The following is a 26,613-nucleotide window of genomic DNA, read 5'->3' as shown; positions in this document are numbered from 1 at the left end:
AACAGCACATCCCCCCACCCCCAGTGGACAATACAGAATTAAAATACAAACTACAGAGTAGTACCTTGAGACCTTGTTACTGAGACTGCTTATTACCTAATCCAGACAGCACATGGAAAAACAGCTGGATGATCTATTAGAAACAGTCTCTGGAGTAAAATGGCTAATTTTCCATGAGGGAGAGGCCATGGTCCTTTTGAGGGATATGTCATGTGTCCATTTTCTCCAACAGAAGCAGAAGGCCTTATGCATCCCGAGAAGCAAGCATAAACAATTATTTAGTAGGACTTGAGCAAGGATCCCTATTGCCAGGGACACATAGGGGTGATATCTGATGCTCTGACACTAAAATCAAGTTTAAAATCTCTGCATGGACTCACACATCCTGTTTAGAATTATTTTTCTATATTTTATTTTTATTTAATTATTTTTTACAGCTCAACTAAAGTTTCCCTTCTCTCCTCTCAGTCCCCACTCCCAACAACCACCAACCACTCCTCTGTTTCTCTTCAGAAGAAATGCAGGCCTCCTATGGGTATGAACAGGGCATGGCATATCAACTGTCAATAAGACTATGCAGCCCCCCTCCTATTAAGGATAGATGAGGCAACCCAGTAAGAGGAAAGGATCGCCAAAGAAAGCAACAGAGTCAGAGACAGCCACTGCTTCGATTGTTAGGAGTTACACAAGAACACTAAGCTATACAACTGTAACATACATGCTAAGGGCTTAGGTCAGTCCCATGAAGTTTCCCTGGTTGTCAGTTATCTGCAAAATTCTGTGAGTCCAAATTAGTAGATTCTTTGGGTTTTCTTGTTGTTTCCCTGATATCTCTGGCTTCTACAATCCTTCCTCCCTTCTTTCACCTTCCCCCCCTCTCAGATTCCCTGAGCTTTCCTTAATGTTTGGCTGTGTGTCTCTGCATCTGTTTCCATAGGTTGCTGGATGAAGCCTCTCTGATGACAATTGGGCTAGACAGCAATCTATGAGTACAGCAGAATATCAATAGGAATCATTGCATTGACTTGGAGTTTTGTTTGCTTGCCAGTCATATTTGGTTCTATTCTATGTCTCTGGGCAATCTAACTTCTAGCTCCTGGACCCCCATGCCTCCAGGCAGTGTCAGGGGTGGGCTCCCTCTCATGACATAGGTTTCAAGCTGGATCAGTCATTCTTTGGCCACTCCAACAATTTCTGCTTTACACCCTAGCACATCTTGTAGGTGGGGCAAATTATAGGTCAAAAGTTTTCTGGCTGGATTGGTATCTTAATCCCTTTACTGGAAGTCTTGCCTGATTACAGGAAATATCTCTAATCTATCTAATCAGGCACCAATGCTCCATTGTTAAGAGTCTTAGGTAGGGTCACCTTTATAGATTTCTGGGAGTTTCCATTGCACTGAGTCACTATTGATGTGCAGGATTCCATGTATTATTTAATCTTCATTATGTTTCTTCTACAAATATGGTTGCCTTAGATTTGGGGTATAGATGCTCAGAATAGAGACATAATTTCAGTGAATTCTTTCTCTGATGAATATAAAATGTGTTTCCCCATCTCTTTTGATTAAGTTTGGTTGAAAGTCTATTTTTTTTTTTTTTTAGATATTAGAATGGCTACACCAGCTCACTTCTTGGGTCCATTTGATTTACCAATCACTTTCCAGCCATTTACTATAATGTAATTTCTATCTTGGATATTGAGGTGTGTTTGTTGTATGCACCAGATGACGGAATCTTTGCTTCCATTATGCTAGTCTCTGTCTTTTTATTAGGGAATTGAGTATACTAGTGTTAAGAGATAGTAATGATTAAAGATTGTTAATTCCTACTATTTTGATGCTGGTTGTGATAGTGTGTGTGTGTGTGTGTGTGTGTGTGTGTGTGTGTGTGTGTGTGTTTTGTTCCTAGATTTTCTGATGTGAAATTATTTATTTTGGTGTTTTCTTGAGTGTGGTTAACCTCAAGTCTCTTTTATAGGACTGGATTTGTGGATAGATATTGTTTAAATTTGTTTTTGTTAATTTTTATCTTGTTTCTCCATCTGGAGTTATTGAAAGTTTTGCTGGCTATAGTAGCCTGGGCTAACATCTGGGATCTCTTAGAGTCTGTGAGCCATTTGTCCAGGCCCTTCTGGCTTTTAGAATCTGTTGAGAAATTGGGTGTGATTCTAATAGGTCTGCTGTTATATGTTACTTGGCCTTTTCCCTTACAGCTTTTAACATTCTGTCTTTGTTCTGTAGAGTTGGTGCTTTTCTTATTATGTTGTAGGGGGACTTTTTCTGGCCTAATCTATTTGGTGTTTTGTAAGCTTTTTGTATGTTTATCGGCATCTTTTTCTTTAGGTTAGGAAAATTCTCTTCCCTGATTTTGTTGAAAATGTTTTCTGAGACTTTGAGCTAGGAATTGTCTCCTTCTATTCCTATTATTCATAAGTTTGGTCTTTTCATGTTGCCTAGGATTTCCTGTATGTTTCAGTTTAAAAACAATTTAGATTTAATATTTTCATTGACTGATATATCAATTTCTTCTATTGCATATTCTTTGAGATTCTTTCTCCAGTCTCTTGTATTCCATTGGTGTTGCTTATATCTGTAGTTTCTGTTCACTTTCCTAGGTTTTCCATCTCCGGGGTTGCCTCCATTTGTTATTTCTTTATTTTTTCTATTTCCCTTTTTGAGTCTTGTATAGTTCTATTCATTTCCTTCAACAGTTTGATTGTAGTTTCCTGTATCTCTTTAAGGAATTTATACATTTCCTCCATCATTATAATAAGATTGGACCTGAAGTCATTTTCTTGTGCTTCAGCTCTCTTAGAATATCCAGGGCTTGATGTAGTAGAATAGCTTGGCCCTGTTGGTGCCATATTACCCTGGCTGTTGTTGAGTGTGTGGAGTGCTATTGTATGCTGTTGCATAGGCTTTAAGGAGTATTAGTAGGCTGTGCAAGGTGTCTTATCTGGGCACCTTAATATCGGAATGGCCTCCAGTAAAGCAGAAGTCTTCTGCTGGATTTGTGGGCCAGAATATGGAGCCCAGGGTAGGGGGCAAAACTTTTATATTTTTAAACTAGTATGTTTCAATTCTGCATTGGTTATCTCATATCTTACACCAATTCTGAAGCCATCAGCTCAATCGGCCTTGGGTATTAGGTCATTCACCATCTATTATTTACAGCTACATTAGACTTTTTATAGCCTGAATATAATTTAGTAGGTCTTTATATCTTCAGAATTTGAAACAATTTTTGAACATGTTTACCTCTTTACTCATTTTTTTTACATGGACCTTGTACATCTAGCTTAATTGTGATCACCTTCATGTGGAAACTTTCTACTTGCTCACATTTTGTTACCTTATTTCCCTTAGAACTAGTTATTCTAAGAACCATTGCTAAGATTTATCATATGTAATATATAAAACTATGAAATGTAGTTTTGTTTTTATTACATGTTTAATTAAAGTTGTTGAAGTATCTCTAGATTTTGTCTTATATTTTAAAATTTCAATATTGTTTAACTTTATTTACTCTCTTTGGTTTATAAGTAGAATTTGCTGTATAATATAATAGTTAGGTCTTCTTAGTTGCTTAAAAGCATCACCACTGTTGCTGAGTAAGCCTGGAATACAAGGATTTTCCCTATGACTACTTAGTTGAATAGTCAGTTGATGGTTTGGGCAGATTGCACACTAATAACTGGAATCCTTCAGGGTTCATCTTTTTTATTGAATATTTTCTTTATTTACATTTCAAATGTTATCCCCTTTTTGGATCTTCCCTCTGGAAATGCCCTAGCCCATCCTTTCTCCCCCACCCACCCACCCACTACCACCTTCCCAGGCCAAGGGTTCATCTTCTAATCAACTTGTGTGCAGATAGTAGCAAGAATGTAAAGTTCTAGCTCCTTCTTCAGTTTCTACTGGGGTTTTTTTGTAAAATAATATTATTTTTTGTATCTTGAAAGTTCCATACATTTATGCATATACATTTATCATATAGTTTTCCTTTGCTTTCATGTTTACTCAGGTTCTTGCAACTCTCCTTTGTACATTCATTGTTTCTACACAACTAGAGATTCATGAGGTACTCAGCTGCTCCCATCTTATTTCAAGATCTCCCCGCTAAACTTGTGTGGCTTATTAGGGATTTTTTTCAGAGTACTGATGTTGATGGTTGTCTTTATGCACTCCCAAATAAGTGGACCACACTGAGCCAGTGTATTTACAGGTTTTATTCAGCCTCCACTGAAAATAAAGACGGATTCCACTGACACCAAAGCACTATTTGGCAGAGAAAGGTCAAAGCACAAATTCTAATCCCTGAACTATGTGAATAAAAGGATTGGTGGCTGACCATTTGATATTGGATAACCAACTGGGAGGTCTCTTTCCTGGAGAACAGCATTTTTCCAACCCTATATATTCACTGGTTATCTGTGATTTTTGTCTAGGATTGGGGTCTCTTGAAATTTGCCCTTTATACATTAGCGTGCCTGTTGTTGTCATCTTTATCTTTTTAGGCACCCACTTTGTCGAGGCTCCACAGATACTTATCTTCACAGATATAATTTCTAGGAGAACTAATCCCATTTCAAAATTTCTGTTTCTCTTGCTACTAAACTCTTTCCAACCCTCTTCCATGATGTTTCCTGAAGTTTAGATGTGTTAGTTGTGTGGATCAGATGGGGCTGGATCAGGTAAATCAGATGGGCTTGGATACCACAGGAATATTTGTTGTAGTTTTCTGTAATGCTCCTCATATGCTACAAAGAGCAGCTAGCTTCTTTGTTGAGAGATGAAAGCTACGTTTATTTGTAAGTATAAGGATAAATATTTAGAAACCATATGCATGTAATTACCATATGCCTTAATCAGATCAGATCGTATTTATATATTTAGAAACATCATGCTAAAGTGTATATGTATATATGTGATATGTGTGTGTATGCATGTGTAAAACAACAATAAAGGAAAATAGAGGCCATAGAAGTGTAATAGGGGTGACTCAGGCATGGCTGGATGGAAGAAAGTTAAAATTTCGATAATTGTATTTTAATTTATAAAAATTTAAATACTGGGTGGCAGGAATTCAAATGGATAAAATATTTACAGACTCTTAATATTTCAAATTCACATTCTAGATAATTTTAGGTAGTTATTTGCCTTTAGTGAGTTTCTATTCCTATTTCTGAACAAGTTGTTTACTAAAATGTAATTTTATTTTATACTTTTGTTCAATCTCTTCTTTATAGAAGTTTTATCAATTCTATCATTTATAACTGTCTCTGAATCCTCAACTGGCTCTAAGTCATAGAACCATCAACCTGGTGGTTTTTAAAAGATATACTTACTTTCAGAATATTACTGGTCAATGCTCCTGAACCGACACTTATCCATAGATAACAAGCAGTGTTCTGCTTTAAGAATCTTGGATCTTGGCTTTAATGTTTCTACAATAAATACTTTATAGTGACTTCAGCTATTCCTAATCACATTCTGGTTTATTTTTTTCATTTCTTTTTCTTTTTTATAGGATATTTTCTCATTTCTAAATGTGTCAAATGAGATAGCATATGGCAATGTGTTACATATCTACTGCTTTAACCAATTTCCTGAGTGAGCCATGACACTATCAGTTATGAGCAAAATACAGAACAAGAGAAGACTCTGAAGTCTAGTGTAAATATTTCTACAACCAATGTCTTATGACATAGTAAGTGCACTGTAGTTCATGCTTACGTGTCTCAAGTGTATATTCCAAGGAGACAGAACCACTCCTTTATTCCTTATCTCTGCTCTGAGAATTTGAAGAGACTGTTATTTTTCTCCATGTAATGAGTTAGACAGTATTCTATTAAGGTGCCCCAAGAGGCTCACACTGCAACCCTATCAGATTTTTACAATAAAGCCACACTTTCTATAAATAATTACTTTCTGAAAATTGGTTCATGGGTCACTGCTGGGTAAAGACAGGTCTCTTGACCATGTGTGTTAAGATTCCTATGTTGCATTAGCTTTTAGGGTCTCAAAAATTCAGAGTTATCACTTTGTCTTCCACCAGAGCTCTGGCTCCAAAGCATTCCCACAGGACAATAGCTGTCATCCCCCATTGTCTTTCCAAGGTCTTAGCTGCCAGTTTTGGCTTCACTTTTTTATATTTTAGTTGTGAATTTATATGATTGCATCATCATTCCATAAAAGCTTTTCTACCTCAAAATATGCCTGAAGCTGTACAGATCTTTGTGTATCTTCAGTTTTATTGCCTCCAACATGATCTCTTTCTCACCATCTCCCTCACAATGAGGAGTGTTTCCCATCATGAAATGAGTTACATTAACTCATCCAGTACTTCACTCATCTTCTCTTTCTCTACCTTAGGTTCATCTAGTTGACTGACATATGTCTTCAATATTCTGGCTTAAATTTCATCACTCATAAAAACATTGAGAAACATAGTATGGCAAACTAGCATAACCTGCCCCCACTACATGTTTCCTCCTAGTACTTATTTTTCTTCTAGTAATACAATTGTGCTATTCCTACTTTGAAATTTGCCTGCCTGGGTAGGCAGTGTATACATTAAACAATATTATCTCCTAGTCAAGAAGACAGTAGGAGATAAAATCCAGCCCACAGTCCAATTCATAAGCCATGTGTCTTCGAGAGAGCTCTGTCTGGATAAAATAGTGAACTTCATTTACTAATGGCACAAATGCATTGTCTGGTGATCAAATGTTTGTACAAAGACTGCACTTGTCCAGAAAATGCTCCTTTTTCAAACATGTACATACTCACTAATGGCTTAACAGCAGCTTGTTGTGTTCTCCTGTTTGACAGTTCTACAGAAGCAAACGCCATTACTGGTTTTATTGTGCTATGATCTCCAGCCAACAAACTGCCTTGCACATGAACGGATGCTCAATAATATTTGTTTATTCAATAAAAGATGAAACCATCCTCAGACACAAAAGAATAGATAGTTTCTTGGTGTGTTTATTCTGTGTTTGCTAGTTTGCTAACAAAACACATTTCAGTTTCTAAGATACAGGCTGTTCCTGTGAGTCACTAACCAAAGACAAGGAGTTTCACTCTACTAATTGCCAACTTCTTAACGAGGCCCCTGAGATAAGGTGTCACACTAGTTTTTTGGTGCCTCCTGTGCCCAAGAATGATTCTCAAGGGAAGTCTTCAGAATATCAGAGTTAAAAGTCCAGTTTCTCTTTCTGGGTAAACCTAAGACAGCATTCTTAGATTTATGATTTCTAGAGTTTTCTGCTCTGCAGAGAGACTTTTTGAGGACAGCAGAGTCAAAGTTTAGCCTGGAATTTGTCACTACATTAAGAAATGCCCTCTGACACTCTGTAAATGCTTACTTGCTTGCCTTAGGATTTTTAACTTCTTCCACTCTTGCTTCCTGGAGCATCCAGTTCCAGGTCTTTCCTTTCCCAATTGCAGGTACTCTAGCTCCTAAGGAATTTTCTATAATTTCCTTTTCCAAGCATTCAAGAAGTAAGTGTATTTGAAACAAAAAATTAAAATAAAAAGCAGAAGAGAACTGGTTTTTAAGCTTTCTGGTTTTCATCTACCTAGTCCTCTCTTTTTCTGGTGATTTCCTTGATATTGAAGTTTCAGACTTTCTCAGGAAGTTTCACAATGGCTGGTTGACATCTAAAGTGAAATATAGTATTCTTGGCGGGTTTCATTTTAAATAATGGAAGAATCTGCTGAAATTCAAGGCAAAGACTGTAAATAAGACCAACTTTATAATGCTAGTGTTGTTGTCTGCTACTAAGGGTTCTCGAGTCTTTTGAGGCAGTGATGCTGAGTTAGGCATTTCTCCTATAGCCAATGTCTCATTCTCTTTTAACCCAAACACCTTGCTTGCATATTCATCCTGTAGGATTTTGCTTCAGAGGAAATACTTGAGGTGTCTATTCAGATATGCCTGTGCTTCAGACCTGGCCTGTCAATTAGTAGGTATGTGAGTCTGGTAAGTAGATTATTCCACTGGGCTTCAACTTTTTCATCATCAAAATAAGATTGATTTATGTATTTTCAGAGTAATTTTTAAGCTATAAATCAAATAGCCTGTCTACACAAGATAGCATATTTTAAATAAATGCTAGTTTCTGTAGGTTGTCTCTAACTATTTCAGCCATTTCATGTTGAAGGGCCAAATTTGTATTTCCAACGGTTTTTGCCATCCATATGGTATTTTAATTTCATTTTATTTATGATTAGTTCTGGGTCAGGGGAATTATTTTGTATCTTTCTGGAACATAATCCAGGCATTTAGCTGTTCATTCCAGTAAAAAAGTCTCTCTCTCTCTCTCTCTCTTTCTCTCTCTCTCTCTCTCTCTCTCTCTCTCTCTCTCTCTCTCTGTGTGTGTGTGTGTGAAGGGAAATGTAATATATTGCCTCAGGGATTCTATATACACTTGGATCAGAGGAGGGAAAAAAAGGAGTACTATTTACACAGAGAAACTCTGTCTGAAAAAAAAAAAAAAGGAGCACTATTCTTCCCTGGGTCTTTCTCATTCAGATTTTAATAGTTTTTTTTTTTTTTTTTTTTTTTTTTTTACAAGGATATAAACCTTAACAAGTCCTTGAATGTTACTCTCAACAGACAACATCTAAACTAAGACCTAACAAAGTAAGCAGATTCTTCTGACTTACAGTGCTCTCCTAAAGAGAGAGCATTCCCTTCCTGGTAGCTGTTTTCCATTTGTCAGTCCCTCAGCTGAGACAGAATTTTTTTTTCCCCAGAACCGAGATATTTTAGTAGCAGAGGGTTTGGAGCTAAGGGTCATGAAAACAAGGCTTTGGAGGTAGCTCTGCCATATCTGTGATTCTGGAGAACTATTTTGTACATTTTGAAAATGGTTCCTCACATGTCTACCATGAAGGTTCTTCGGAAGTAAAAAGGAAGCTCTTGTAGGCAAAAACCATACATGTTTCTCCTATCATTTTTAGAAATAAAGCTGTTTACCTAAATGTGGACTGGGATGTGAAAACTAAACCAAAATACCCTTTGTGTTTGCCTTCTGAAGGAAAAGTGGTAAGCAAATGATTTTATCATCTGGCTTTCTCTAAACTATCCCTTTGTGCCCATTCTCTCAGGCAGCCTTCCAGTTTCTCCACTTATGAGTCCTGTAGACATTACTGCTTTCTGCCTATCTATATATCCTGCAGTGTCTCATGCTTGTATACCTGCAATGTCCCTAAAGGTAGGAATTCTATGCTCTACCTCTCATAGCCCTGAACTTCTGCAATCCAGGTTTTTATTTAATTACTGTGTCCTGGTTCTAGGTACATGAGGCAGGGCTTCTGTAGACATCCAACAAAAGAATGAGACTCTTCCTGCAGACTGGAAGTACTCAAAAACATTCCATTATTCACTAGATCATTTAACAAACATTTGTCAACAACCTAAGGAAGCCAAAAAATGGGATTGGTTCTGTAGGTCTGGAACTAAATGAGTATTAACCCTGTAATCAAAGAGAACATTTAAAAGTCAATACAAATAATTGTAATTACATGTTACTAGAGTGATCAAACTATATATAAAATTATATATATGGAAAAGAGCAGGGAGAATAGCATTAAAGAGAAAATTTTAAATCCTCATCTATGATCAAATATGTATTCATTATCCTTCAGTAGTCATTTTTCTTCCCCTGCTATGATTGTTTTGCCCTGTGTTAGCACCACACCATCTTAATTATTCTGACATTATGATAAGTACTGATATGTGAAAGATAAATTCTCTCCTTTTCTTTGGCTGCTCCTGCAACTTGATTTTTGTATAGAAATATTAGTATTAGCTGTTAATCCAACCAACAGATAATTAAAACAATTAACTTGAAATTTGAGTGACTTGGATTGACTCTGTAGGTCTATCTGGGACTAGGTGAAACTGATAGTATCGTCTTGAACTCATGCATATAACCACATCATTAGGATGCTTCATTAAGGTTTTGACAATTTCTTCACAGAAGTCTTTATTCATGAGTACTTGATATTTTTTGAAATGATGATAAATGATACATTTCCTCAATTTAATTTTGTAGAGGTTTGTTGAATACAGAGATGCAGGGAAGTTTTACATAATAACTTTTGTGCCAAAAGACATGCCAAGCTCTCTTAATTCTCATAACTTGTCAGTACCATCTTTTGAATTTTCTATGAATGTAATTTCTAAAAAATGTTTGGTTTTATTTCTTCCTTCTCAATCTTCATTTATCTTTACTTACTCGGCTGGCTGGAATATTCAATGTAATGTTGAAGAGAAGTAGATAAAGCCATCATGTTATCTTATTCTTAATCATGAAGAAAACCTTGCACCAAGTGTGATGTTGACTATAGGATTGCTGTCTGTGTTTAACAGCTTGGAGAAAATGTTTTATTCTCAGCTTTCTACAGGTTCTTCTCAAGTGCAAATATTGAACAAACTTTAAAGCCCGTGTCAGTAACAAATCAAATAATCACATGACTCTCCCCTCTTTATACACTGTTTTGATAAAACACATAATTGAAATTTTAATTTTAAACAAATTTTCCATTCTGAAACAAACTTTTGACACCTAACCATTTTATATACTGGTGTTCTTAATTAGTGGAGTTAGTGAACATCACATGCAAGAATTTGGCATCTAGATTTCCAAGGGATTTTAACTTGAAGGTATTTTCTATGGTAATATAGCACTGAAACTTTAATAATATTGATTTTCAATTAAGTTTCTTATGGTTTTTACTCTGCTTGACGTGATTTCTCTTATTTTTGAGGTTATAATATAATTAAATCATTTCTCTCTTCCCCTTCTTGCCTCCAAACTTTCCCATTTACCTGCCTTTGTTGTCTTCCAAATTCATGGCCTTTTTTTTCTCATTAATTGCTATTAGATACCAAATTCTATCTTTATGTCTAGTCCTAGGATGCAGCCTATCATTTATGAAGGATCTGAGTTCATGTTTTTGTTCTGCTTTTTAGTTTTCTTTTGGTGTGTGCTCCCGTTTGCGGAAGTGCTCTTGTTTATGCAGACACGTGTACGTGTGTATGTGAGTGTGGAAGCCAGATGTCAACATCAGCTGCTGTTGTTTAGATGTCACCAACTCTGATGTATATTTTTAATTTTATAAGACAGAGTCTCTCATTGGCTTGGAACTAATTGAGACTAAGCTGATTACCCTATTAAGGTCCAGGATCTGCCTGTCACAGTGCTGGGATCACAACCACATACCACTACCTGGCTCTTACTTATATACTCTTAAAATATAAGTTTTAGTGATTGGATGTAGGGGGCAGTGCTTAGGAGATTAAGACTTTGTGGACTAAACTTCTTTACAGCTCCATGTAGGAAGATTAAGCTGAGACTCTGCTCTACTCAATTTTTCTTTACAGTGTACTTAGGGTCAGGGTCATCTCTTTACTAAGACCTTCTCTTTAGACTTCAGATGTAAGGTCCCCAATGAAGAGAGCCAACTTCACAGAGGTAAGAGAGTTTGTTTTCCAAGGTTTCTCCAATTTCCATGAGCATCAGCTCACACTCTTCGTTGTCTTCTTTGTCCTATACATCCTGACTCTGACTGGCAATGTCATCATTGTGACCATTATCCGCATTGACCACCACCTTCACACCCCCATGTATTTCTTCTTAAGTGTTCTCTCAACTTCAGAGACTTTCTATTCTCTGGTCATCATCCCACGCATGCTTGGTAGCCTTATGGGTCTGAGCCAATCCATCTCTCTGGAGTGCTGTGAGATTCAGCTATTTTTTTTCCTTGGATTTGCAATCACCAACTGCCTCCTGCTGGCAGTCATGGGTTATGATCGCTATGTGGCCATCTGTAACCCACTTCGCTATAGCATCATCATGAATTGGAGGATGTGTGTCATTCTGGCATCTTCAGTCTGTGCCACAGGCTTCTTGCTCTCACTAGTTCAGGCTGTGGCCATATTCAGGCTGCCATTTTGCAACACACTGATTGAACATTTCTTCTGCGATGTCCGACCAATTTTAGATCTGGCCTGTAGAGTGCCAGTCATCAATGATATCTTGACATTAGTTCTCACCCTCATGGTTGTCACAGCCCCTGCCACTTTCCTATTTGTCTCCTATGTCCTTATTATTTCCACCATTCTCAAGATTGCCTCAGCTGATGGCCGGAAAAAAACTTTTGCCACCTGTGCCTCCCACCTCACTGTGGTCATCATCCACTATGGCTGTGCCTCTGTTGCCTACTTCAAGCCCAAATCAGAGAACACTAGGGACCAGGATCAGCTGATCTCAGTGACTTACACTGTAATAACACCTCTACTAAACCCTGTTGTATATAGTCTGAGAAACAAAGAAGTCCAGGATGCTCTGCGAAAAGTGTTGGGTAGGAAATACCTATCTTAGTTGCTGATTTCTCTCCAAATAATTTCATCTTTTTCACATGGAACCTGATAGGTAAAGGTATAAAGCCAGGATATCGTGTGTTTATAAGACCCATACATTACAGTCAGGGTCAGGGCCAAGGCAAAAGCGAATCCGGTAGCCAGCCTCTAACACGTGGATTTCATTTCCTCAACCTCTTTGTTAACATAATAACATAACATAATAAAAACACAGGTCACTTCCACACAAAGAACCATTGGTTCTACTCCAGAAGATAATTACAAGGTCAAAGTATGATCTTATGTTCCTTTCAAGCTTAAATTTAAAGTGACCAATCTATTTCTTGCTGAATTATAACCACACAGTAAACATTACTCAATGGAATATTCTCTTAATACAAATTAGATACTTGAACAAGTAGTTAAAGAAATTTAGATGTCTTGTGTTTTAATAAGATAAGCAAAGATAAAAACTAAAGAGATCTTTTAAAAAATGAACTTGGAATGAGCTATAACTTTTCAGACCAACTATCTTCAAGCAGCCACACATAGAACTCTAAAAGAACTTCACTTTTCCTATCTGCCACAGGTAGAATTCCAAACGAAAGGGATCTAAGGAAAGGCTGTGAAGAGGAAAGGGGATATTAAATCAAAAAACTTCCTAATCAACAAGGGAGTCTGGTCATATCATTTGAATGCAATGGCCTTTGGTCTAATTCTTTGCTTCTTCCTGAAGATAAGCCAGATGGAGGAGAAGTGCCTCTCAGGTTAATAATAAAAGCATTCTTCATCAAAAATTATTTTTTTTAAGACTCAGAAAGTAAGAGGGTGTTGTCGAGGAAGAAGATTGCTGGAGAAGTCTGAAACTTGATGAAGAAGAAGAGAAGGTCAGGATGAAATCTTAATGGAAACTTCCTGATAGTTGAGTTGAAGTGAAAGTTGACATGGTAAGGAGCAAAAAGAGAAGAGTGGATTTAGAAATAGTCATTCTGGATGACTTCTTCTTCCCCTTGTCAGCCAAGTCACCAAGGCAGGGAAAGAGAATTTAGTGGAGAAGTAAGCCAATACAACACCTTTCTGAAATACATTAGATGATTCCATTGCCACTGAAAAACCGAGAAATGTAAACAGTAAGAAATTCTCATGTGTAAACTTCCATAAAATAGAATTAACTGTTTGAGACATGAAGTAATAACAGGCTATTTATTCTTCCTTACCTCAAAAAAAAAAAAAAAAAAAAAAAAAAAAAAAAAAAAAAAAGAACAATGGAGTAAACTTTAGATTCAATTTGAGAAAAGATAAGTAATGAAAAAAAACTTAGCAATTAGCAGGTGTAATTATTGAGCAAATCAAAGTATTTTACTGAAAATTAATTTCAATATCCACAAAAGATACATGAGTGCACATTCTCTTTTTAGTGTAAAACATCATCAAAATGCAGAAATATTAAATAAAATATGCAAAGCAATTATGTATTTGATGTGCGGCATATTTAGGTAAGTAAATCTAAGATAGTTCTATCCTTCAATCTGTTTGTCATTCAGAGCTCCTAATACTCTTGATGGAGTAAAAATTACCTACATATATTTCATGTAAAGCTAGTCAATTAATCATAATCCAGATTATGAGAAAACCAATAAAATTTGAGGTTTTCTTATTTTACTTTTACTTTCCCCTAGTGTATCCTTGTAGTGAATCCAGTTATAGTCAGTTTCTTTCCCTGGAGGGAATCCCATAATTATTTCTTGCTCCACTTCTTAGATTCCAGGAGTAGATAAGACCTCATAGGCAACCTAGTGTCACACATTGGGAGGACTTTGGTGTTTCCATGTTTTTTTATCAGTGTGATTCCAGCACCTCATTTCATGCTTGTGACCAGCAAGAGGCCATTCTTGGTTGGCCATACTTTCATGAACGTCTTATTGATAATCTTAGACTGCCCAGGTGCATTGTAGTCCTATGACATAGTGAACCAGAGTCAATCTGGCATCCACAAACCATCCACCTAACTCCTCACTCATAGAACCCAAGCCTTTCTAAGCATCTTCTCTAGAAAGTGAGGAACATTAATACCCTCCTTCTTTCAATGATTCCTGTCTTTTCTTAATGAGGGAACCAAGATTTAGCTGGGGACTCACTGTGGAGTTGTCTTCTCCATAGGATGCATGTTTTTATTTTATTTAAACAGAAAACACTGAATCCTTCTCAGTTCCATGGTTTGCATTTTATGTTTCACATATAGAATATTTTAGTACTCAAATTTTGGTTATTCAAAATCTTTCTCTCTAAACTCTGAGAAGCATTCCTCTCCAGAAAAGTTTGCTAAACTTAAAATTTCTTTCAGTTTGCAATATAAATGTTTCTGTTGTGAGTGTTTAAAGATCTATTTGAAATGCAGTTGGCTTCTCCCCTGTAGTCTTCTGATCTTTCCCTGGGCAAATAATGTCCCCTAGAACAATGTAGAATAAATAATAATAACAATTTTAAAACAAGGAGAAGCCTTATATTGCTACCCACAAGACTTCTATCCAGAGTACAATTCTTTGGAAATTCAGGTATCATTTACTTGTCTTATGGAACCCTTAAGAAAAGAGATCCTGTCATGAGCTCCCTGCCCCAGAATAGAAAATCCCATTTTAAAATGAGAGCTCTCCAACAGTGCACAAGTCTGCATTAGAATGGAGCTTGAATTTTCCTTGCTGGAGGTTAATCCTGTCTGTTAGCAACATCTCCATCTGACAAATAGGGCAACTTTTCCCATTTTCATGGTGGTAGAAACAACCTTTCTTATTTCTATACAGTTCTAGTTCCTAAGAGTGAACAATACATCCACTAGTTTGACAAGAGAATCATTCTCTTTCTGAACAACAACAACAAAAAGCAGTAACCAAAATACTATTAAAATTCAGGGCCTCTAATCCACGGTTCCCAAAAAACAACACAGCAAAAGATACAATGTGAGGAAGGGAACTATATGGTCCAGGGTGATGAGATGGAAGGGAGAATGGAGACGTTGGGGATTATAGTGAAGATAACATACTCTTTGCATATTTGAGGTTGTCAGGTAACACACCCAATAAAAGCTGTGAAAAAAGCATCCTCTATCCATGCTTTTATTCCAAAAACAGTCTTCATACTAGGTACAGATGATTATACAAGTTCCTATAGGAACATAAGAGTTTTCTGACATTTGAAAGGATGGTTAACTTGTCAGAATTGTTGGTTAGACCTGAACATTAATAAAGGCCTCATTTTCTTGAAGAAGAGACTTAGTCTAGAAATACCTAATATAAGACAGTCATGATGCTCACCTTCCCATTGCTTCATTGCTCTTCTCTGAACTGGCACAGTAAACCCGCTGTGGGCAGTTTCACTCCTTGCATTCTATGGTCTCAACATAATTTGAATGATTGCTTAGTATGCCAGAAGCCATCAAGGAGAAGTTAAAAACTAGCAGATGATTTTCCCGAGATGGTTCCACCATGGACTGTCAAAGTTAATGTTGGATTTGCTTCTCTACACAAAGTCAAGAAGAATTTCATTTTAGGAAAGATTTCTGCTATTAATATGCTCTTCCTGTTATTATTAAATATATATAACAGTCACTAGGTATTTTTGAGCAGATCTCTGCAGAACAACAAAAATGCAGTGTCTTATAATATCTCTATATAGACAAATAGATATTTTCTTAATTCTTAATGATGATCCTATAGGAATTACTAAAATTATATTAGTAAATATTAAGAGAGTTTCTAATAGGACTGCTATTAAGTCCTTTTTGATGTCAAAACTGCTTTGAGAACTTTGTCAGTCTTCAAGTGTCATGAGTTAATTGCTTCTGAGTTAGCAAGAAGGCATCTACAACTTCTAGCATATTACAAGAGATTGTAAAATAATTAACCAAAGGTCATAAAAAAGAAACTAAGGATTTACTATAGGTGCAAAGACAGAAGATAAAATATTGACTAGGTTTATCTATACAAAACTTCAATGATAACTTAGTTATGGTCTTTAACACTCTATGAACCCATAGAGCTAGTAACAGTTGATGAATGTTTAGCCAGATAATTCCTCCTAATGGATTTGAATGTAAACTTTCTCAGTTGTGAACTTCTTATTCAATTTATGATTTGAATTTATGTGTAAACTTGTGCTGAATTTTTTACCATGTGATCATGTGTTCTGAAAGATGTATAAGTGCTGAGAACAAAGAGAGGAGACAGAACTGAACTCAAGAAGAACTTAGAACTAAGGGCACAGCATTGGGACTAATAACATTGGGACTAGTAGCATTGGGACTAGTAGCATTGGAACTAATAGCATTGGGACTAGTAGCATTGGGACTAGTAGCATTGGGACTAGTAGCATTGGGACTAGTAGCATTGGGAGAAAATGTGTTAAGAGTAAGGGAGTAATCTGATGTAAAGAAGCTTTTACATCAGAGCAGGAGGAAAGAACAAGATAAGGAGAAGAGAGCAGAGAGAACGTCTTAGAAAACAAGAGAGAAGCTTTCTTAGAGAACTTTTTGGAGAGCTTCTCAGAGAGAACTTTTTGGAGGAGAACTTTTGTAAAAACATTTTGGAGAACTGAAAAACTTAGAAATAAAGGCTAAAATCATTTTTCAATGTGTCCCCTTTTCTTCCTGTGACTTCAACTAGCAGGCTGGGAATTAGAGCTGTCCAGTTCCTGTAGAGATAGAACAAAAGCTACTTTACTTAATCCCTGGCTGTTTAAGGTGCTAAATACTAGAGACTGCAGTCTCTGGCCTCAAAAGAACTTAGGCAGGTCAGCTACAGTAACAAAGTAACTTAGACTTAAGATAGGCAAACATTTTATTATTAAACAGCAACCCTAAATATCTTGCAGGACCAAGTCTTGGCCCTGCGGATTCTCTTCCCCCTCTGCTGCCTCAAGAACCCCAGCACTAGTACTACTTTACTCTTTCTTTATTTTTAGATATGTGCTAGTTACAGTTTTTTATCTCCCTCTACTCCTTTTAGTTCCTCCCTACCTTCCCTTCAATCTCTATTCCCTTTCTGTCTGTCATTAGGAAGGAAAAGTCTTATTTGTTATTTTGGAGTCTAACTTCTTGAGTTTTTTATACATTTAGGATTTTAGCCTATATCAGATATAGGGTAGATAAGGATCTTTCCCCAATCTGTAGGTTGCTGTTTTGTCCTACCGAAAGTGCCCTTTGCCTTACTTGTTGATCTTAGAGCCCGAGCCACTGGTGTTCTGTTCAGAAAATTTTTCCCTATGTCAATGCATTCAAGGCTATTTCCCATTCTCTGTTTTATTAGATTCAGTGTATCTTATTTATGTGGAGGTCCTTGATCCACTTGGACTTGAGCTTTGTACAAGGTGATAGATATAGATCAATTTGCACTCTTCTATATGCAGACTGCCAGTTAGACCAGTTCCATTTATTAAAGATAATAAATTTTTCCACTGTATGGTTTTGGCTTCTTTGTCAAAGATCAAGTGTCCATAGGTATGTGGGCTTATTTCTGGGTCTTCTATTATATTCCATTGATAGTCCTGTCTGCAACAGTCCAATACTATGCTATTTTATCACTGTTGCTCTGTACTACAGTTTAAGGTCAAAGATGGTGATTCCACCAGAACTCTTTTTGCTATTCTTGGTTTTTTGGTTTTCCATATAAAATATAGAATTAGTATTAGATAGTATTAGAATTAGTATAGAATTGCCCTTTGCACATCTGTGGTGAATTATGTTGGAATTTTGATGGGGAGTGCATTGAATCTGCAGATTGCTTTTCATACGATGGCCAGTTTTACCCTACCAATCCATGAGCATGGGGGATCTTTCCATCTTCTTAGGTCTTCTTTGATTTCTTCCTTCAGGGACTTGAAGTTCTTGTCATACAGATCTTTTACTTGTTTGGTTAGAGTCATACCAAAGTATTTTATATTATTTGTGACTATTGTGCAGGATCTTGTTTTCCTAATTTTTCTCAGCTCACTTATCCTTTGTATAAAGGAAGGCTACTGATTTGTTTGAGTTAATTCTATATCCATCCTCTTTGCTGAAGTTATTAATAAATAGTAGGAGTTCTCTGGTAGAATTTTTTTGGGTTGCTTATGTGTACTATCATATCATCCACAAATAGTGATTCCTTGAATTCTTCCTTTCCAACTTGTATCCACATGAGCTCCTTTTGTTGTCTTATTGCTCTAGCTAGAACTTCAAGTACTGTATTGAATAGATACGAAGAGAATGGGTAGCTTTAGCATAAATAGGCTGGAACACGGCCCTCAGAACATATGTAGCAAGCAGAGGACTGCCTTGTCTGAACTCAGTGGGAAAAGATGTGCCTACTTTTGTAGAGGCTTGATGCCCTGAGAAGGGTTGGTGGGTGCAGGAGCATCCTCTCAGAGGCAAAGGAGAGAGGGGATAGGATGAAGAGCTCTGGGAGGGAAGACTGGGAAAGGGGGCAACATTTAGAATGCAAATAAATAATTTAAAGAAAGTACACATACACACAAAGAAAATACTGGGTTTCTAAGATAAAATAAATAAAGATTAAATACAAGATAAAACAAAAATCTTCACATCAAAGTTTGACAAAGCAAACACCAGAGGGAAAGAGCCCAGAGAGAAGTCACAAGAATCAAAGACCCACTCATTCACACATTCAGGGGTTATTTAATATTTAGTAAAAATACTAAAGCGAAAGAGAGAGAATGAGAGAGAGAGAGTGTGTGTGTGTGTATCATGGTATAGACCTAATATAGAGCCAAGTATGCCCTGTTCTTGGAACTTCAGTCTGTGAGTTCATAAATTTTGTTCAATTTATTTAGCAGGCTTTGTGTCTTCCATCCCCTCTGGCTCATATTCTCTTTCTGCCTCCTCTTCTCTGGGATTCCCTGAGCTCTTAGGGGAGGGATTTGATGGAGACATCCTATTTAGGGCCCAGTATTCTGATGTCTACCTCTCTCTTTGCAATTATCTGACTGTGGAAGGAATTTGATAGCAACACATCATTTAAAGATGGGTATTCCAAGTTACACTCTGTCTCTCTGTCTGTTTTTTTCCTTCTCTTTCTCTCTATCTCTTTATCTCTATATGTCTGTCTGTCTGTCTGTCTATTTATCTATCTGATGATGATGACTGTGGTTAAACATTTATTGAAATTGATTTCCCCATTGTTATTAATTTATATTAGCCTTTAAATATTGGCATTTCAACTGTTTTTTTTTTTTTCTTTTTTCAGCACAGCATTTTTCCAGGTTTAAAACACTTTGTTACACTTCAAACAGGAACAACTTACATTTTGGGAATCTTAATATCTTTATAAAATGTTAATGCTATTGCATTTCTGTAGTCATTTAATTAGTTAATATAATTAACTATCATAGACTTTTAAGTTTCAGTCATACATTGAAGAAAGTTACCTGTCATTCTTCTTCTTTAGATTTCCCCCCTTTTATTAAAAATAGATTCTTGTTTCTCACACACTATGTCCTGATTATAGTTTTTCTTCCCTCTACTCCTCTAATTTCTCATCCCTCCCCTCCCATCCTGATCCCCTCCCTCTGTCTCTCATTATAAAATAGCAGGCTTATAAGAGATAAAACCCAAACATGACAAAATAAAATATAATAAGTCAAGAAAAAAAAAACCCACACACTGAAGTTGGACAAGTCAAACCAACAGAAGGAAAAAAAAATCCCAAGAGAAGGCACAAGAAGCAGAGACCCATTCACTTACACACTCAGCAGTCCTGTAAAAATACTAAACTAAAACCTGTAATACATGTAGAAGACCTGGTAGAGACACATGCAGACCCTGTGCTTTTAACTTCAGTCTCTGTGAGTTCATATGAATGTTGCTCATTGATTAAGAAGGCCTGTTCTATTCGTGTCCTCTATCCCTTCTAGCTCTTATACTCTTTCTGCCTTCTTTATCTGTGGTTCACTGATCTCTGAGGAGAGGAATTTGATAGAGACATACTATGTAGGCCTGAGAATTCTAGGGTTAGCTCTCTCATTGAAATGTCTGACTGTAGGTCTTTGTATCTGTTGCCATCTGTTACAGGAGGAAGCTTCTCTGGTGATAGCTGAATAACACGCTAATGTATGACTATAGCAGAATATCATTAGGAGTTATTTTATCATTACTATTTTTGAGGCCAATAGTATTTGATTTTACCCTAATTCTTTAGAATGCCTAGTCTCTGGTTTTTGGTCACCCAAGCAATGTCAGATATGAGTTCCATAACATACAGCAGGCCTTTGTGTCAAACTAAAAAATTGGTTTGTTGTTCTCACAACTTTGTGCCACTGTTGCCCTAGAATACTTTGCAGGCAGGACAGCATTGTAGACCATAGCTTCCAGCTAGCTTGGTGTATATGGTTCTCTTTTCATAGACTACAGAGTACCTTCCTGTGCCAAAGACATATTCAATGAATTGTGTGGGTGTTGTCTTCATCAGTGGGGCCTCAGATTGTGGAGAGCAACTACTGTCTTGCTAATAGCTTGAGTTGTTTACATAGGACCCCTTTAGTCAACATCTCAACTAGAAATAAAAAAGTCTCCACACCGGAAGCTTCATTTGGTGAAGGCATACGCCTCTGAATGTCAGACTCCGGCAGACCTTTGAGGAGACAGCTGCATCAGGCTCCTGTCAGCATGCACTTCCTGACATCCATATCAGCGTCTATCTTTGGTGACTGCACATGGGATGGACATCAAGGTAGAGTGGTCTCCCGATGGCCCCTCCTTGACATTCTGTCCCACACTTTGTCACCATATTTGGTCTCTTGAGTATTCTGTCACTCCTTCCAAGAAGGACCGAGGTATGCACACTTGGTCTTTCTTCTTCATGAGCTTCATGTGGTCAGTTAGTTGAATCTTGGCTATTTCAAGCTTTTGGGCTAACATCTGCTTATCAGTGAGTAAATACCATGTGTGTTCTTTTGTGATTAGGTTACCTCACTCAGGATGATATTTTCTAGTTCCATCCATTTGCCTAAAAATTTCTCGAATTCATTATTTTTAATAGCTGAGTAGTACTCCATTGTGTAAATGTACCACATTTTTTGTATCCATTCCTCTGTTGAAGGAAATCAGGGTTCTTTCAAGATTCTGGCTATTATAAATGAGGCTGCTATGAACATAGTGGAGCATATGTCCTTGTTATATGTTGGAGCATCTTCTGGGTATATGCCCAGGAGTGGTATAGCTGGATCCTCAGGTAGTGCTATGTTCAATTTTCTGAGGAACCGCCAGACTGATTTCCAGAGTGGTTGTACCAGCTTGCAACCCCACCAACAATGGAGGAGTGTTCCTCTTTCTCCACATCCTCACCACCATCTACCATCACTTGAATTTTTTATCTTAGCCATTCTGACTGGTATGAGGTGGTATCTCAGGGTTGTTTTGATTGCATTTCCCTGATGACTAAGGATGTTGAACATTTCTTAAGGTGCTTCTCAGCCATTCAAATTTCCTCAGTTGAGAGTTCTTTGTTTAGCTCTGTACCCCATTTTTTTAATAGGGTTATTTGGTTGTCTGGAGACTAATTTCTTGAGTTCTTTGTATATATTGGATATTAGCCCTCTATCGAATCTAGGATTGGTAATGATCTTTTCCCAATCTGTTGGTTGCCGTTTTTTGTCTTATTGACATTGTCTTTTGCCTTGCAGAAGCTTTGCAATTTTATGAGGTCCCATTTGTCAATTCTTGATATTAGAGCATAAGCCATTGGTGTTCTGTTCAGGAACTTTCCCCCTATGCCTAAGTATTCCAGGTTCTTCCCCACCTTCTCTTCTATTAGTTTCAGTTTATCTGGTTTTATGTGAAGGTCCTTTATCCACTTGGACTTGAGCTTTGTACAAGGGGATAAGAATGGATTGATTTGCATTCTTCTACATGCTGACCTCCAGTTGATCCAGCACCATTTGTTGAAAATGCTGTCTTTTTTCCACTGGATGGTTTCAGCTCCTTTGTCAAAGATCAAGTGACCATAGGTATGTGGGTTCATTTCTGGATCTTCAGTTCTATTCCATTGATCTTCCTGCCTGTCTCTGTACCAATACCATGCAGTTTTTTATCACTACTGCTCTGTAGTACAGTTTGAGGTCACGAATGGTGATTCCCCTAGAATTTCTTTTATTGTTGAGAATGGTCCTCACTATCCTAGAATTTTTGTTATCCCAAATGAATTTGCAAATTGTTCTTTCTATCTCTATGAAGAATTGATTTGGAATTTTGATGGGGATTGCATTGAACCTGTAGATTGCTTTTGGCAAGATGGCCATTTTTACTAAGTTAATCCTGCCAATCCAGGAGCATGGGAGATCTTTCCATCTTCTGAGATCATCTTTGATTTCTTTCTTCAGAGACTTGAAGTTCTTGTCATACAGATCGTTCACTTGCTTGGTTAGATTCACTCTAATGAATATAAATAATATAATATAAATATAAAAGATATTTTATATTATTTGGGACTATTGTGAGGGGTGTCATTTCCCTTAATTTCTTTTTCAGCCTGTTTATCATTTGAGTAGAGGAAGGCTATTGATTTGTTTGAGTTGATTTTATATCCAGCCACTTTGCTGAAGTTGTTTATCAGGTTTAGGAGTTCTCTGGTGGAACTTTTAGGGTCACTTAAGTATACTATCATATCATCTGCAAATAGTGAAATTTTGACTTCTTCTTTTCCTATTTGTATCCCTTTGACTTCCTTTTGTTGCCTGATTGCTCTGGCTAGGAACTCCAGTACTATATTGAATAGATAGGGTGAGAGTGGGCAGCCTTGTCTAGTCCTGATCTTAGTTGGATTGTTTCAAGGTTCTCTCCATTTAGTTTGATGTTGGCTACTGGCTTGCTGTATATTGCTTTTACTATGTTTAGTTATGTGCCTTAAATTCCTAATCTTTCCAAGACTTTTATCATGAAGAGATGTTGAATTTTGTCAAATGCTTTCTCGGCATCTAGTGAGATGGTCATGTGGTTTTTTTCTTTGAGTTTATTTATGTAGTGGATTACATTGATGGATTTGGGAATATTGAACCATCCCTGCATTCCTGGAATAAAGCCTACTTGATCATGATGGATGATTGTCTTGATGTGTTGTTGGATTCGGTTTGCAAGAATTTTATTGAGTATTTTTGCATCAATATTCATTAGAGAGATTGGTCTGTAGTTCTCTTTCTTTGTTGGGTCTTTGTGAGGTTTAGGTATAACCGTAATTGTAGCTTCATAGAATGAATTGGGTATTTCTATTCTGTGGAATAGTTTGAAGAGAATTGGTATTAGGTCTTCCTTGAAGGTCTGATAGCATTCTGCACTAAAACAGTCTGGTCCAAGACTTTTTTTGGTGGGGAGGCTTTTAATGACTGCTTCCATTTCTTTAGGGGTTATGGGACTGTTTAGATAGTTTATCTGTTCCTCGTTTAACTTTGGTACCTGGTATCTGTCTAGAAAACTGTCCAGAATTTCATCCAGATTTTCCAATTTTGTTGAGTATAGGCCTTTGTAGTAGGAACTGATGATTTTTTTTTAATTTCCTCAGTTTCTGTTGTTATGTCTCCCTTTTCAGTTCTGATTTTATTAATTTGGATACTGTCTCTGTGCCCTTTGATTAGTCTGGCTAAGGGTTTATCTATCTTGTTGATTTTCTCAAAGAACCAGCTCTTGGTTTTGTTGATATTTTGTATACTTCTTTTTGTTTCTACTTGGTTGATTTCAGCTCTGAGTTTGATTATTTCCTGCCGTCTACTCCTCTTGGGAATATTAGCTTCTTTTTGTTCTAAAGATTTCAGGTGTGCTGTCAAGTTGTTAGTATATGCTCTCTCCAGTTTTGTTTTGTTTTGTTTTGTTTTGTTTTGTTTTTTGTTTGTTTGTTTGTTTTTTGTAAGCACTTAGATCTATGAGTTTTCCTCTTAGTACTGCTTTCGTGGAGTCCCACAAGTTTTGGTATGATGTGTCCTCCTTTTTATTAAATTCTAAAAAGTCTTTAATTTCTTTCTTTACTTCTTCCTTGACCAAGTCATCATTGAGTAGAGCGTTGTTCAGTTTCCACGTGTATGTGGGCTTTCCATTGTTTTTGTTTTTATTAAAGACCAGCCTTACTTCATGGTGGTCTGATAGGGCTGTATAACATTTTTTTTTAATATTTTATTTACACTTCAGATGGCATCCCCTATCCCCATTCCCCCCAACCCCCCTTAGGAAACCCATATCTCATGTCCCTTTTTCCTTTTTGCATTTATACATTTTTTTTAAAGAATGTTAATCATAGGCTTTATAAGTTTGGAATTGTTCAATCAGAGGTGTAACCCACTGACCGACTTAGATATAACAACTATCTTTGACTGGTGGAGATACATGAATATCTGCCTCCCTGTCTCCCCCCTTTTTCTCTCTTTCATCACCTAGCTTCTCCTCTCCTTCTTCTTCTCCTCTTCTTACTCCTTTTCTTCCTCTCAGTACTCCTCCTACCTTATCTCCTCCTACACATCATCCTTCCTGTTAAAAGGAAACTTTTCTCTCAAAATACAATTAGAGCATAATTATGCCAATTTGTACCAGTGAGGTACAGGATAGTCCTAATACCCAGTCCATCCTTTTGTTGACTAACCAGCTCCTCTGTCATCTATTCTAACTAGAACATTTAGTTCTGAACCTGGGTTTAGGATGAATGTCAACTGACGACCATCCACTCAAATCTTTTCTCTTAAGGTCAATAGCTATATGTTTTCAACCCCATCAGAAATCCAGAATGACTGAGTTAACTATAACTGTGGGAAGCACAAATCGTAGTTTCTAAAACTTAGCCAATTTATAGAGACCTCTGACCACCTGGACACTCGCTCTACTTCAAAACATTGGAGCCTCTGTTCTTCTGCCTTCTGGTCCAGGATCTTCTGACAGACCTTAGTGCTGCAGAATTATTAAGGGCTGATTACTCTGTCTAGGCAGATATAATCAGTCGACTATTCTGCAAGTGTGTCCTTTTCTGGACAGTAATTTGTCTGTAGAAGGAAAGTGGCAATTCTTGCCTAGTGGCTGTCTCACCACAACTGGAGTAACTCCAAGGATGCTCAATTTCTTCTTAGAATTTAATATAGGAAGCTGTCTGGAGCAGACAGGTCTCTAATGAAAATGAACATTAATACTGAAATGTTTGTCATGTCAATTCTAAGGATTTCTGATGATTTGAAAACCAGCTATCCATGTAAGGTAATCTGGACTGTTGCCTGTTAACTCCACTCAGCTATTTCTACATAAAACATAGAGAATACCCTTATAATAAACTCCAAGTCATGAATTTGCTATAGTCCCTTAACTCACAGGCTGACCATCTCAAATCAGTTAGAAAGAGTTAAAGAAGGACTGGGTCTAAGCTTTGTATTCCTAAATGTGTTATACTGGTACAATGCCTATGAGAGTAACAATATTTGTCTCACTCTTATATCATTAAGAAGCTCATGCCAATGAAAACCTTAAAATTTGTAAACAAAGTAAGTTGGTGCAATTTAAGAATTTATATCTTCATCTTGATATTAATTATACAGATTTCTACTAATAGGTTATGGCTATGCAATAAACCCTAGCTAATCATCTCTATTCTGACAAAACCACTACTTTTCCCTAGAGAGACAGCCCAACATTTACCACCTTAGTCCCCAAGCCCAGGGAATAGGGGCGCTGACTCTTCATTAGCTTCTTCAAGCTGATTATGGGCGTTGAGATATTAGAAGAGGAGTGGGGGGGGGAGAGTAAATTGACAGTCCTTTGATGCTGTGTCTTTGCTGCCTCCAGATGGAATTCCCGGACCTCAGAGGTTTGAGCAGGTCTGCCCAGCTTGCTTGTTGAGTAGATACACCAAGGCTGATCATTCTGCAATATACAATTCTCAAAACAAATTTTAGTATCAAGATAGTTTTTTTTTTAAGAGGGCTGACATTTTATTAAGATTGTTGGTTCTACTCGCTTTTCTATTTTTTCCCTCTTTTATTGGATATAATATTTACATTTCAAATTTTATTCCCTTACCATATTTCCCCCACCACCCAGGAACCCCTTATCCCATCCCCCCTCCTCCTGCTTCTATGAAGGTGTTTATCCACCTACCCCCAGGACCCCTCCCCACCCTCAGATTCCCCCCCCCCCCCAGTGCTCAGCCTTCAGGGTACCATTGACCTTGTCTCCCACCTATGTCCAACAAGGCCATCCTCCCCTACATATACAGCTGGAGTCATGTGT

General features: G+C 37.1%; 1 protein-coding gene across 6 annotated transcripts; it reads left to right on the top strand.

The window, feature by feature from the left end:
- The first annotated feature begins 7,244 nt into the window (after positions 1-7,244).
- Positions 7,245-16,997, top strand: LOC117721904 (olfactory receptor 10J1-like). 6 transcript variants are annotated; one of them, XM_076914519.1, is made up of 4 exons: positions 7,245-7,453; positions 7,899-7,975; positions 9,119-9,225; positions 10,989-16,997. In XM_076914519.1, exon 4 carries the CDS (start codon positions 11,467-11,469, stop codon positions 12,397-12,399), a length of 933 nt encoding a protein of 310 aa, XP_076770634.1. In that variant the 5' UTR covers positions 7,245-7,453; positions 7,899-7,975; positions 9,119-9,225; positions 10,989-11,466; the 3' UTR covers positions 12,400-16,997. The 6 variants fall into 6 exon arrangements, with proteins under 6 accessions (XP_076770634.1, XP_076770632.1, XP_076770633.1 ...); XM_076914517.1 differs by having other exon boundaries at positions 8,972-9,225; XM_076914518.1 differs by having other exon boundaries at positions 7,899-7,988.
- Positions 16,998-26,613: the final 9,616 nt, after the last annotated feature.

Source organism: Arvicanthis niloticus, chromosome 16, assembly GCF_011762505.2.
Source record: "Arvicanthis niloticus isolate mArvNil1 chromosome 16, mArvNil1.pat.X, whole genome shotgun sequence".
Classification (NCBI taxonomy): Eukaryota; Metazoa; Chordata; class Mammalia; order Rodentia; family Muridae; genus Arvicanthis; species Arvicanthis niloticus.
The sequence above is the reverse complement of the archived record's forward strand: the minus strand, read 5'-3'. Positions and strand labels throughout refer to the sequence as shown.